This window comes from Candoia aspera, chromosome 1 (assembly GCF_035149785.1).
Source record: "Candoia aspera isolate rCanAsp1 chromosome 1, rCanAsp1.hap2, whole genome shotgun sequence".
Taxonomy (NCBI): domain Eukaryota; kingdom Metazoa; phylum Chordata; class Lepidosauria; order Squamata; family Boidae; genus Candoia; species Candoia aspera.
This window is the reverse complement of record NC_086153.1, coordinates 225,387,412-225,400,386: the sequence shown is the minus strand read 5'-3', so window position 1 is coordinate 225,400,386 and position 12,975 is coordinate 225,387,412. Positions and strand designations below refer to the sequence as shown.

Here is a 12,975-nt window from a genome sequence, read left to right as displayed (position 1 = left end):
TCATGTAATTGTATGAAAGAGACTCATAACTTTGTATGAGAAAGTGAAAGGGTATGCATAATCTCACTCTGGGTCATCAGCATTGCATTTATTTCAAGTTAAAATGCTTCTAAAATTCTCTTCATCTGAATTTTTCACTGAATTCTAAAGTTCTGAATTATTTTCATCTTGTTTTTGAAATGGACCAGATATACTGTATGAGATACTGTTTATTCCTTTCTGACCACTTTTAGTAGGTTCTGTGTATTTGCAGGAGACTCCCATTTCAATATTTCCACATTAGTTCAGTGTCCTCCTTCTACCAACCATCAGAGATATTCAGATCAAATCAAGTTTATTACAGCCTTAAGGCCAGATACAATCAGAGACATTAGAAGTGCATAGAGGTGCACTGGAGGAAACCACAAAAGGTAGACTTGATGTGATTGGTGGTATGGGATTCTCTAGGTTTGGTGAGGTCATTCTCCAAATACAACAGCTCAGTGGCTCTAAAAGTATTCTATGCTTTTCAGGAAAACCGAACACATAACCCTGCTGCTTTATATGTGTTTGATTCTCCTTCTGTGTTTCAGGGCTCTATGATACGGTCACTCTTGAAGTGAATGTGCATGGCTTTTACAATATTGTTAAAAACACCTTATTCAGGAAACATGAGCCCAGTTTAGAGTTCTCCAGGAGAATAGCATAAAAAACCCACATTTGATGTCAACTCCATTTGATGTCCTGATTCACACAACATCCTAGACTAGGTGAAAAGAATATGGTTGGGTAGTTTGCAGTTCAACATGTTATGGGAGGCAGTCCTTTATCTTAGCATATGGTGTGAAAAGGCCATCAAGTTTGTTTATTTATTTATTAAATATATTTTCTATCCCTTTATTATTTTTATAAATAATTCAAGGTGGCGAACATACCTAATACTCCTTCCTCCTCCTATTTTCCCCACAACAGCAACCCTGTGAGGTGGGTTGGGCTGAGAGAGAGGGACTGGCCCGAGGTCACCCAGCCAGTTTTCATGCCTAAGGCAGGACTCTCAGTCTCCTGGTTTCTAGCCTGGTGCCTTAACCACTAGACCAAACTGGCTCTCAAACTGGGATTGCTTTCATATAGAGCTAAGCTTGTTTTGTAACTCTTGAATGGGCTTTAGTCACAGTCACAACCTCTACTTTTAAAACATGTCTTTTGCTTCCTAGTGTAAGTTAGCATGCTTGTTACTTTACTTCGGGAGATTGAATCAGATGTTACCTACTTCAAAAATCAAGCCAGCTTCCCACCACCACTTCTAGACTAGAACTCTCAGTCTCCTGGTTTCTAGCCTGGTGCCTTAACCACTAGTGACTAGACCATAGGACAATCTATGAGGTGCCCATAGTCCCCCAGCATCTCAATTGCACCCCGCTAGTGCCTGAGATCATGTTGCTGAAATTTGTCTGGCAACATGTCTGAATTTCACTGACATATTTTTGGCCTTTATGGGAGGGTTAAGGTGGGATTGAGAATGGGAAGGTTTCTTTCTGGGAGGCCTCCTGTTTCTATCCTCCTCCTTAGCCCCCGCTAAAGCCAAAAAATCAGACTAAATGGGGTGACCTCCTGTGACCTTTGGAAATCAGGAGACTAATTTGCAGCACATGACCCTATAAATGTTGCTCACCCTTGAGTTAAGCCACTATCTAGATTGTTTGCTTGGGCATAGCTATGTAAACACCATAACTGATAGTTGTAACTCAGGATTAGAGTTTTCATGTGAAATGGACCCAGGCTAAGAAATAATTTGCCTTCTGATGGGATGGGACAAACTCATTCATATCTCTCTAAGAAGTAGTAAGTATCTTAGTATGAATTAGTTGTAAGAAAAACAGGATAGGTACCTCACCATGAATTATATTTGGGAATCGGGTATGGGAATTAATCTTGGTTTATCACAACAACATAGGTTCAGAAAGTCTAAACCCATTTAAAACCCTAAAAATGTATAGGCAGATAGCTCTAAAAGTATGAATCACTGGATGATGTTAACTTGATATTACTAATTTATTAGTTTTTATGTATATCATGCTGCTTTGTCTTGGCTCCTTTATATGATTACTTATAATTCAACAGCTATCTGAAAAGAGATGATTAGTTTTAGTGATTGAAATTTTGCAAAATTAACACCAAGTTTGGGTGTGAGTGGCAAGAAATCCTAGGATGGGAGTTTAAATTACACTTTATTTTTGGTTGCTCTTGGTTTAAATGAAAGATTGTAAAACAAACGGGGTGTGAATATATTTTTTCTCCTCATATATTTCTTTAATTAGAACCCCTACTTAGTGCTCCTGCTTGGGTCATAAAGTCACTGAAAGCATTGAGCACATAAGGAATTTGGGGGGTGGGGGGTGGAATGGGAACAGTGTATAGTTATAAACTTCCTGCTCCAACAACTCAGACATTTCCTACTCAGTTATTTTGTTCCGTGAAGGTTTTAGACAAGGTAAAGCAGAGTACAGTTCTAATGGCATGAAGAGACCTTGCAGTGTATTATAATGCTTCCTCTTGGTGCTCAGTATGACTGTGCTTCTCCAAGGTTCTGTGAAATTCCCTTCTCTGAGAAATCTGTAGTACTTGGTGGCCTAAGATTAAATCTAGAAGCCAGATTTCATACAATCTTTTTTTTCTTCTAATCTGTAAATGCTATCAGAGGTTGAATTATTCAGAGGAACTCTAACTGCAAAGGTGTGCTTTGAATCGTTCAGTGCATATTAAGATGGCAACTTGTAAAGGTCCCCAAACGTCTTTTTAAAACTGAGTTTAGCTAAGGTGTTTTCATGGAGCAAGTGAGATTCAGTTTTATAAATAAATCATTCCTTTTTCACAAGTTTGCTAAGAAAATGTGCTATCAGCCAGCATAGTTTCCTTTCTCACTCCTCCAAATCCCATTATGACCTTATAAACTCTTTTCACACTTTCCATCCAATTTTTTGATTCGTATACCCTTCAAATGAATGTGCTCATTCAGACTAGATGCCCCATGGACTGAGAATGTTCACAGTCACTCATCAATTTTCTCAGAACCCCCACTGGTTATGTAAGGTATATTGTGAGTGTTTGAGGCTTGCTGAATATGGATGCACTCTGCTTCTGTGTGAGTGAACATATGGTCATAGGACAGGTCATCCTCTAGCCATGCACACTCAAGTGTTGTGTCAAGACTGAACCTAAGCATTTGTGTAATGGATATTCTCTTGGTCTCCTACAGCATATCAGATACAGGAGACAGGACAGGGTGCCTCATGGTTTGTCCTTGCATTAGTGTGGAAATGATAGCCATATTCTATACAAGAAAATGAATGGGGGAGAGCACCAGCAAATTTAGTACAATGGGTTTTATTGTAGTGGAAATATTTTGCAGAGAAATAGGCTCCCTAACCACTTAATGGCTGTTACTTACTCCATGTGCCAAGGGTGGGTGGTTAGGCTTATGTTGATGTGTAGCTCACTGGATCTCCAGTGCTTCTGTTATCTTGACTTCTTTCAAGAACATGATGCTTTCAACACTGTCTTAACTGACTTTTCCACAGGGTGCCACCTCCTCGTTTCTGTCTTGTGGCTTTTGCTCTGCTCAGCTTGATAAATAGCCTCATGTCTGCTATTGTGGAGCTGTAAAATTTGGGGCTGCTAATTACTCAGTTATCTCTTCTGTTTGGACTAAGGAATTCAGAAAATGAGATCACACATGGAATTCTTTCTTTCTATTTATACTTTTTTTTAATTGAAGAAAAGGGTAGAATCAACAAAGGCCAGCAATTAGTTGGAGCAGAGGTGGTTGTGGACAGAACAATCTGTTTTTTCATGGATGAAGGAAGATAAATAATTTCCCTTTAAGTTCCCTAAAGTTCCTAGGCTATTTCATACCAAATGTATGTGAGTAGGTGCAGGATGCTTCAAGAGGCAATTTACATCTTGTATGCCTTTTGCCTTCCACTTTTCTAAGGACACCAGCAGAAAAGATCTGTAATTTAGTCTGAGCATCTTACTGAACAAAACCCAAATATATTTAATCTTTTCTATATGAATTGGTCTGCCAAAAGGAATAACGAATTGGGACTTGCTCTGATTTTTCATTTTCCCTGATTTTCCTCCTGTGTTACTTTCAATGAGTATTTTCAATATGCTATGAAGTGCAAGCTGCAACACTAAAAGTGCTGCAAATGTATGAGAAATGAGAAAAAAAGAAAACATTTTAAGTACTTTAAAAATAAACTTTCCAGCATCAGTTATAATGGGATGTTTTAGAAAGTGGAGATTGTATGAGCCACCGCAAACTTGACAACTCTCCATATCCCATCACACCTTAGATTGTACTTTTGCTATTCATATAGGATTTGGAAAATAAGCAGAAGTTCAGTTTCTTCAGTTTTCCTGCTAATTGTGTCAATCTCTGTTGGGAAAAAAAATGAATTCATTCTCTCTCTCTCCCTCTTTTGCTACCTTAGGTGTTTGCAAGATCCCCCAAAATTATGCAGCCACAACGTAAACCTTCAAGGTAAGGCTGAAGAGTGGATGAGATTTCTGTATTAAGCATCTTATCTATGAAGCCCCAACCACTGATTTATTTTTAATTAGGAATACAATCCATTTGCTATTAGTACCATTAATATTTCAGCCTTGCTGTAAATTGATATGAAAAGCAAAAGAGAGATAGACTAGATCAGACATTCTCTTCCCACAGTGGTCAACCAGATGTCTCCAGGATACCCACAGGCAGGACATGAGCATTCTAGCACCAGCAGTTCTAATTCCAGCAATTATTATTCTGAGGTTTGCTGCTGTCAATGTGGAGGGATATACAACACCCCTGAGAGTCTTGTCCTCCATGAATTTTATACCTACGCAAAGCCATTAATGTAGATGTTATTCTAGTTCATGAAGGGTCTCTAATTCATGGATGCTTACCTTGCAGTGGCTTTATAAGCGCTAGAAGACACTTCGTTGTGTTTATTGAACAGCTAGCGCTTTGCCACCCAGTTGTACAAAAGGCTTAATTTTGATGTCTTTATGTTAGATTTGAATTCTGACTTACCATCAGGTGTTCAAGGCAGTATACTCAGCACTCCTTCCTGGCTTTCCCTTGCCCCTCCTGCCCCCATCCTATGCTGCCATGATACTTCTTGAAACGCTTGTCTGGTGGAAATGTATTTTCCCTGCTGCAGTGGTCCCTGGGAATCCCTTGCTTTCATATCCTGTTGAATACCAGCCATACTGCCTGATGGAAAAATAATCTATGTTGTACCAGCATTCCAATAAAAAAGGAAGCTACAAATATCATCATGGGGAGAAGTGTAATTTTGAAAGGAATACCCTGTTTCCCCAATTCAGGTTCAAAAACATACATGGAAGTGTAATTGAAAGGACCCCCTGGAAAAAAATGGGCGTGAACAGAATTTGAGAAGCTGATTTGTTAACACTCCAAGATCACACTTCAGACTTGACAGCACAAGTAAAATGAAACAGTGCTTGCTGATGAGTACACAGGCAGATCCTTCACAACTTAGATCTTTGCTCTTCTATCTCAACTGTTGATTATTCAGTTGTTTCTCTTTGGCTAGGAACTTGAGCCTAAACCAGGCCATGGAAGACACTTGTGAACTAGACCTGGTATATGTCACAGAACGGATAATTGCTGTCAACTTTGCAAGTTTGTCGGAAGAGCAAACCTTCTGCAGCAACCTGAAGGAGGTGGCTCAGATGCTTAAATCCAAGCATGGGGACAGTTACTTGGTAAGAACTTTGGAAGACTGTGACTCAATTTCATAACTTGCTTTGAAAAACTTTCCAAGAAATGAGTGCATTCTGTCTTAAGGGTTCACTTCAGAAAGAGTTGTAATACCTTCTGGATACTGGTCTGAACTTCTTTCTGGGCTTACTTCTTTCCTAATTACTTACCCTTATTGTGTGAATTGTTATTTTGTGATAGGGCATCCCTATGCCAATTCATCTGTTTACCTTTATTATCAATTCTGAACACCATATTTTAATATGAGGTAAATCTAACAGGGCCAAGATCCTTAAAGAAAATCCTCATCTGTCACAGTTCCTTTTCAGTTTTAATTTCAGTAAGCTGCATGTAATATAATTAGTGTGCTTGGGGATATTAATAATGAAAAGAAAAGTTAAAAAACTCATGCTTAAAGTTTTGGAAAGTTTGGAAAGAGGAAACTTGTATATGTATGTATGTATTTCACTGGCCTGAAACTATTTATTTTCTGCTTCCAGGTGCTTTTCCACCATTTTGTACCAAGCCCAAGATATACCACACAAGGCAACTCTTCTAATATTGTCTATTTATTTTCTCTCTCTTAGCTTCTTAATCTGTCAGAGAGGAGGCATGACATCAGCAAGCTGCATTCCAAGGTAAGATGGACTTTTACTTAGACAAATAACATTTCCAGTAGAGTGGTTGAATGAGAGAGAGGATTGGCCTAAGAAAATAACTCATTTATAATTTTTTATTTCTTTTCAGCTACAAATTAAGTTTGTACATTACAAATACTATCCTTTGGATTTATTACCCAACCATAGTCCTTGATTTCTCCCTACCTCCAGCATCTACATCTTTCAGCCTCGGTAATTGGTAAATAAAGGACTAGTTTATTCATTCATTGAATAATGAAAGACCTCCTGTAAGCATGTATTGTACTGCCTGAAATTTGAGGTCAGCAGCAGGGCACCTGTGGGCACTAGGTGCCCATGACCAAGAAGATGTCTGCAGGACCTCATGATAAAATTAATTATTGTGAGATTACCAACATTTCTCAAGATGTTGGCAGTCTTATCTGAAATCTCATGAAATTGCAAGGGGTCAAAATTCTACAATTTTTTATTTATTTATTTATTTATTTATCAATCAATCAATCAATCAAATGTCATCGCCGCCCATCTCCCCCAGAGGGACTCTGTGCAGTTTACAATTATGGCAGGCTTGCTAGAGTTTGTACATTTTAATGTTTTCCTCCTACTCTTTTAGTGATGGAACTATGAAACTAAATTTCTCTGTGTTCTGTAACTCAGGAAAAATGAGCTTTTGGGCCCTAGGTTCCAAAACTGTTTCTCGGAATGGAGAAATCAATATTTGCTAGGAAACTAGTATGTCTGCATTCCAGTTGCTATTTTGAATAATAAAATAAGTGGTCTCAATAGCCTAGGAAGGCTTGTGTAGATTTATGCACTGATTATGCAAATTTTCCTCTATGCATCTTTTTGATGGCCAGACAGTACATCTCCAAAAGAAGAGCTATAATTCTTTTCAGATCCTGAAATGAAGAAATAGGCTTCACTGTTTACATATGATTCATTGGACTGTATTCTAAAAAGTCCATGCTAACTATGGAGACATGACCAGTTTCATTTACTATACACTTACTGTCTTTCAAGATCATAGCCCAGGCACCTGATCCACTTTTTTTCAGCTACTTTTGCCTTGAAATTGGGCAATCAGAGAGGGCTGCCTTCTCTTTGTGTGCATCCTACTCTTTTTTTGGCCATTAATCCCACTGTATAGCCACTGTCTTTGTCCTCCAGAGATATTGTTCCCCAAGGCACTTGGCTCTGCCTCTGCTCTAAATTCTGGAAATGCCCCTACCACTGTATTCTAGGCTTGCCACTGTATTTATCAGGTGATTATGGCAGGAGGTTATTCATGCTGAATTAGCAAGATGGAGTAACAGAAGAAGAACGAAAGGTGAACCTCTATGCTTGAGAGGCAGAGAAAGGAAAGGGTTTTAAAAAGGCAGTTTTACTGGAGTGGAATGCAGCAATAATAAATGGAAAAGTGAGATGAATTACATGTAATATTTCATGATCTTGACTTCCTTGATTACTCTGCATTTGCATAACACTTCTTGGGTATGGGAACTTACTTATTTTAAAAATCCTGACTTTTCAGAGTAAAAAACAACAAATTCCAAAGCTTGTAGCAAAATGCTGTACTAAAATCTTTAGAGAAGTCATAGCAGAAGTCTTCACATTCATAGTCAATCAACACACATCTTCCCCTCCGGAGTAAAGTCCATTATCTGCCCATGAAGGTTGACCGCATTAGTAATCTTCATATTTTATAAGGCAGCATTTGTCAAACATTTTGCAACTGCAAACCACCAAATAAACTTTGGTAATTTGAGAAGGAAGCTACATTTTTACTCAGAGGAACTAATGTCGATTCTTGCCCGCTTCTTCCAACGTAACTCAACTTAATAGAGAAGAATTTGATCCTTTGACTAAATGCTGTTGTAAGGAAGTTACTAAATGAAGATGTAGTCCTGATTTGGGCTTGAGATTCCCCCCTGGTGATTAAAAAAGATTGTTACCAAGGTCTCAAAATTGGGCAAAATTTTGATATATCACTGTTGTTTCCATGGACAAGAAACTTCCATTTTGAGGAAGCTATTGTCCTGGAAACTGACAAGCTGTGAAAACACCCAGAAAGAAACCAACAGTTCCAGTTAGTCTGTAGCTAATTAACTCGGATCATTTTCACTCTTGCTCTCCCTGCTTGGGTTACTGGATGTGTGGAAGAGTTGGAAGGAAAAGGAAACAGGAAAGGAAAGGAAAGGAGATCTGCAAGCCATCAACATTACCCAGATGAGTCCCAAATGTGTTTCAAACCAGAATCAGAAGGGTTGGAAGATGGAAAGCAGGGCCATCTCAAAGTGCTGTAAGCACAGGGCTTGTGGCAATTAAAGTCTCTTTGTGACATTGTGAGCATAGTGAAACCCATAAACCAATAAACCATGGTTTGCTTCATGTTTATTATTAACTGACCTTATGTGTACTGATGTGCCAGCTGAAAGATAATTACCCTTCTTTTGCACTTCTCCAAAATTTGTGATGGAGGTGTCCAGTCAAATTATTCTATCAAAATACCGATGTTGGGGGAAATGCCAAGCAAATATGTATTTACTGGAGAAGAACCTATGGAAACACACATACTAATTTTCATACAAATTTCGCCATCACAGTTTTTAATGAAAGAAATGAGACCGAACAAACTTTGAAATACTCAAAAGCAATTAAAAGTGAGTCAGTGAAATCCATCCACTCATCCCGAATTACAGCCTCATGTTTTCTGGTATGCCAAACATCTTTGTGGCATGCAGCTCTCTATTCTTGCATAAGATCTGTTTGCAGGGATACTCTCCGCAAGGATTAAGAGTAGAGAAATTGAGAAAATGCCATGGAACTAGGGCAAGGCTCCACTCTTTTAAATGGTGTGTGTAATTGGAAATGAAACAGGTTTCCAGGGTGAGTTCTTTTTCTAGGAAAAATCCTCATTTCATATTATCCACCCAGATTATGCATGGTTTTTTCTTCTTAAACTTTTTTGGGTGGGACAGCAAATTTTTAAGATAAGGTTGATAGCAGTTTTGATCGGGCTTGATTCACGAGGGTTGGTACTGCAATTTCATTCTTGGTTAAGAATGTACCCCCCCCCCAATTTCTGACAAGGATTTCTCAGAATTTGCAGGTCATTATGTGACATAACTTGTCTTGTTTTGCCAATCCAGGGAATTTGCAGTTGTGTCTCGAATGACTGAAATAGAACATCCAAAGGGTGCCTTTGTCAGCAGTCAGCAATCATAAATAATAATAATAATAATAATAATAATAATAATAAAAAAAAAAAGAATGGGAAAATGACTGTCTTAAAATGATACCTCCAAAGAATTTGCCTAATGGTAGAACCAATCCTGCAGATGTTGTGTTCTTGAACAACTTGTGAGACAGTGTCTGGTAACCATAAGAACTTGAGAAATCTTAACCTTTCGTAACAGTTTCATGCCTTTCTTCTCTTGCTTGGACCCCCCCTCTCTCTTTGTGACAGGTGCTGGATTTTGGATGGCCTGACTTGCACACACCTGCCCTGGAGAAGATATGCAGCATCTGCAAGGCCATGGACACGTGGCTCAATGCTGACCCACACAATGTGGTAGTGCTGCATAATAAGGTGAGAGGAAAGAGAAGGATTTCCCTGGATGGTGGTTGTGGGGGCAACTGTGGGATTGCCTCTGCTTAGGTGCCACAGTTAAGGCAAAGATCACGTGGCAAACAGATTGGACAGTGGCAAATGGAGCCTCGGAATAGTTTTAATTTAGATTTTGTGAAGCAAATACGTGACCAGTGCATGTGATCTCAAGGACAGCTTTGTTTATGGCTAGGACACCCTCATTCTCCTGCCCACAACTTTCTTGCTTATGGCTAAAGGATCATCTTCTGAACTGTCATCCATGAATAGAAAACGTATTCTTACTTTTGCAATGATCTAACTGGTACGTGCATGCTATTGCCATACTTACAGCAAATTGCTATGCATGACTGTATACGTTTTTCCCCCTCCCTGATTACTTTAAAGCAGTTTCTGCAAATTTTGTGCTAGAATTTGCCTCAGCTGGATGCTCAGCCTGTGTTATAGATAGTAGTGAAAACAGGATGTGTAGTCTCAGCACAGCTTTCTTGTGATGGGAATATGTTCTGCTTTTTCCAACAAACTTCCTGTTCTCACTGTTTAGTTTTCAGCTTTATGGCGCTATTCAGGACTCTGGTATCATTGTTTGTTGCTGTGCATTTGTGATTGGCCTATGTATGCATCTGCACTGCTGGTGCTTCCATCATTTGATACTGTTATTCTTAAAGATGCTCTGTAGTGTACCAGATTTGATGTAGTTTAGAAGTTATTCCCCCTCCCCTGGACATTCTGAATGCTGTAGCCTCGAGAGACATAAAACATGAGTTTTAGCAGCTGCATCAGACTAGGCTTCCAAGAATTTTTGAAGAAAAACCTTTAACAGTGAAACTGGGATAAAATTCAGTGAGTCTGCAGTGCCTAATACGTCACTAGAAGCTTTCTTCCAGTGCTTGTTGTTCTTGGGTGATATTCTTTGGTTGGGTTAATGTAAGGTGTATAAGCAGTCAGTTGAAGAGCTGTCATCTCAACTTGTCCAATGGGCCAAACTTTGCTTGTTTTAGCCTTGGTTGGTCTGTCTGTTGGTTGACTTAGCATGCTTGCAAACCCAGCCTATCTATTTAGCTTATGGCTTAGTGTCTTGTGCAAGCCCAGAAAATGGATGGATTCATCAACCAGGGTTGTGTGAACGTTATCCTTGGTTGCCAGATTTTGAAAATGACTCTGCTGCAACTCAGTTTGTTTTTATTCTTTTGGAGCTGCTAGATGTCAAGACCTTTGTTCTATGCTTCCATTCTCTTGCTATTAGTGTGCAATTTGTCTTACTCTGATAAGGCAGCATTATTGCTGTAACTTGAACTTTTTGTTCTTTCCACTTGCATTATAAGGCACAGACAGTTTAAGTTTTTCATGAAACAAATATATGTGTGTGTTCTTGCTCCTTTGTTAAACACATTAGCCCCTAGGCTGAATTGCAGACAGTGGAAAAAGCAGGTATGTTGTTCTCCTGTGAGAGTAACATTAAATCAGGGAATGTAATGGGGATGGGAGAAGCGGGAAGTTTGTCAGTGTGCCCAAAGTGTCACTAGGGATGTAGGGAAGATATTGGATGAGTAGTAGTTGTTCAACTTAGTAGGCATTCCAGCTCATCAATCACTGCCCAAAATTCCCCAGGGAGTGGTGCATTTGGGAAAATTCCTAACCTGCACACTTGGCCTTTCTGGCGGAACTACACCACCATTTAAGATCACTTTGACTAGAAGATTGTGAGTGTACTGAAGACATTATGTTTTAGTGAGCAGTGGATGGACTAGATGACCTCTAAGACTGCTTCCAACTCCATGTTCTGTGGCTCAATGATTTGATGTCTTTCATGATTTGATATTGTGGCCTATTTGATCGTGAGTAAAGGAATATAGATAGTTTTAAATACTACCGATTTTTTATTGTTTCAAATCCCCTTATGATGTGATTGATTTCTTATAGGAGCCTCTTGAAATATAGGTAATCCTCGGTTAATGACCACACTTGGGTCTGGAATTATGGTCCCTAAGCGATGCAGTCATTAAGCAAATCTGACCCAATTTTACAACCATTTTTGTGGCAGTTAAGTGAATCACCACGGTCATAAAGCAAACTATGTGGTCGTTAAGCAAATCATGCGGTTCCCAATTGATTTTGCTTGCTGGAAGCTGGCTGGGAAGGTTGAAAATGGTGATCACGTGACCATGGGACACTGTGATGGTCATAAATGCGAACCGTTGCCAAGTGCCTGAATTGCAATCACATGACTATGGGGACACTGCGACAGTCATCAGTGCAAGGACCAGTCATAAGTCAGGTTTTTTCATGCCGTGGTAATTCCGAACTGTCGCTAAATTAATGGTCATTAAGCAAGGACTACCTGTAGACAGAGGGCCTCATAAAATTAATCTGCAGGCTCCAAGTTATTTATCCCTGAAACATATAAAGACTGACAACAGACTCAGAGCCAAATTAGACATTGCAGCTGCTCACATATTTGCTCTGCTTCCAAGAATTGGATCAGATAGGATCCATTTTTTTAAAAAAAGTTTGAAATAGGAAGATGCACGAGGGTACTAACATTTTATCAGATGCACTACCTTTCTTTTTCTGTTCCTTTCACTTCTATCATTTGTGCTGAGATGAGATAAACATGCTTAATGCCAGGGAACATTGTGAAGTGAAGGACAGGAGGGGAGTTTAGTTAAATACCCCCATCAGTTCAGATCAGGACCAAGAAGGCAGATATTCTCCTGTCAGTGAGAGTGGGGCAAAGAGAGTAGACATAGCTGCCCTGTCACACTCCCAGTTCCACATTCTGAATTGTCCGTCGCCTTGTACTGGCTTTCTGATTTTAAAACAACCCTGTGATAATGCCCAAAACAATTTGTTCTTCATCTCTATGTTTGAGGGGTAGCAGAGGTACACAGGTTTTCTCCACAATTTTTCCCAGAAGAAAACTGTGAAATACCAAAACATACAAAAGCAAAATCCAAAAATCCCTTCAGTACAGTTAT

The 12,975-nt window shown here is 39.2% G+C and overlaps 1 protein-coding gene across 16 annotated transcripts in view; it reads left to right on the top strand.

The window, feature by feature from the left end:
* TNS1 (tensin 1) overlaps nt 1–12,975 on the top strand; it is a 249,366-nt gene that overhangs the window by 133,380 nt on the left and 103,011 nt on the right. For all 16 annotated transcript variants that reach the window (XM_063288856.1, XM_063288857.1, XM_063288846.1 and 13 more), the window contains 4 exons: nt 4,473–4,522; nt 5,586–5,757; nt 6,340–6,390; nt 9,857–9,979. In XM_063288856.1, coding sequence (XP_063144926.1) covers nt 4,473–4,522; nt 5,586–5,757; nt 6,340–6,390; nt 9,857–9,979 — 396 coding nt within the window. The remainder of the gene's footprint in view (nt 1–4,472; nt 4,523–5,585; nt 5,758–6,339; nt 6,391–9,856; nt 9,980–12,975) is intronic.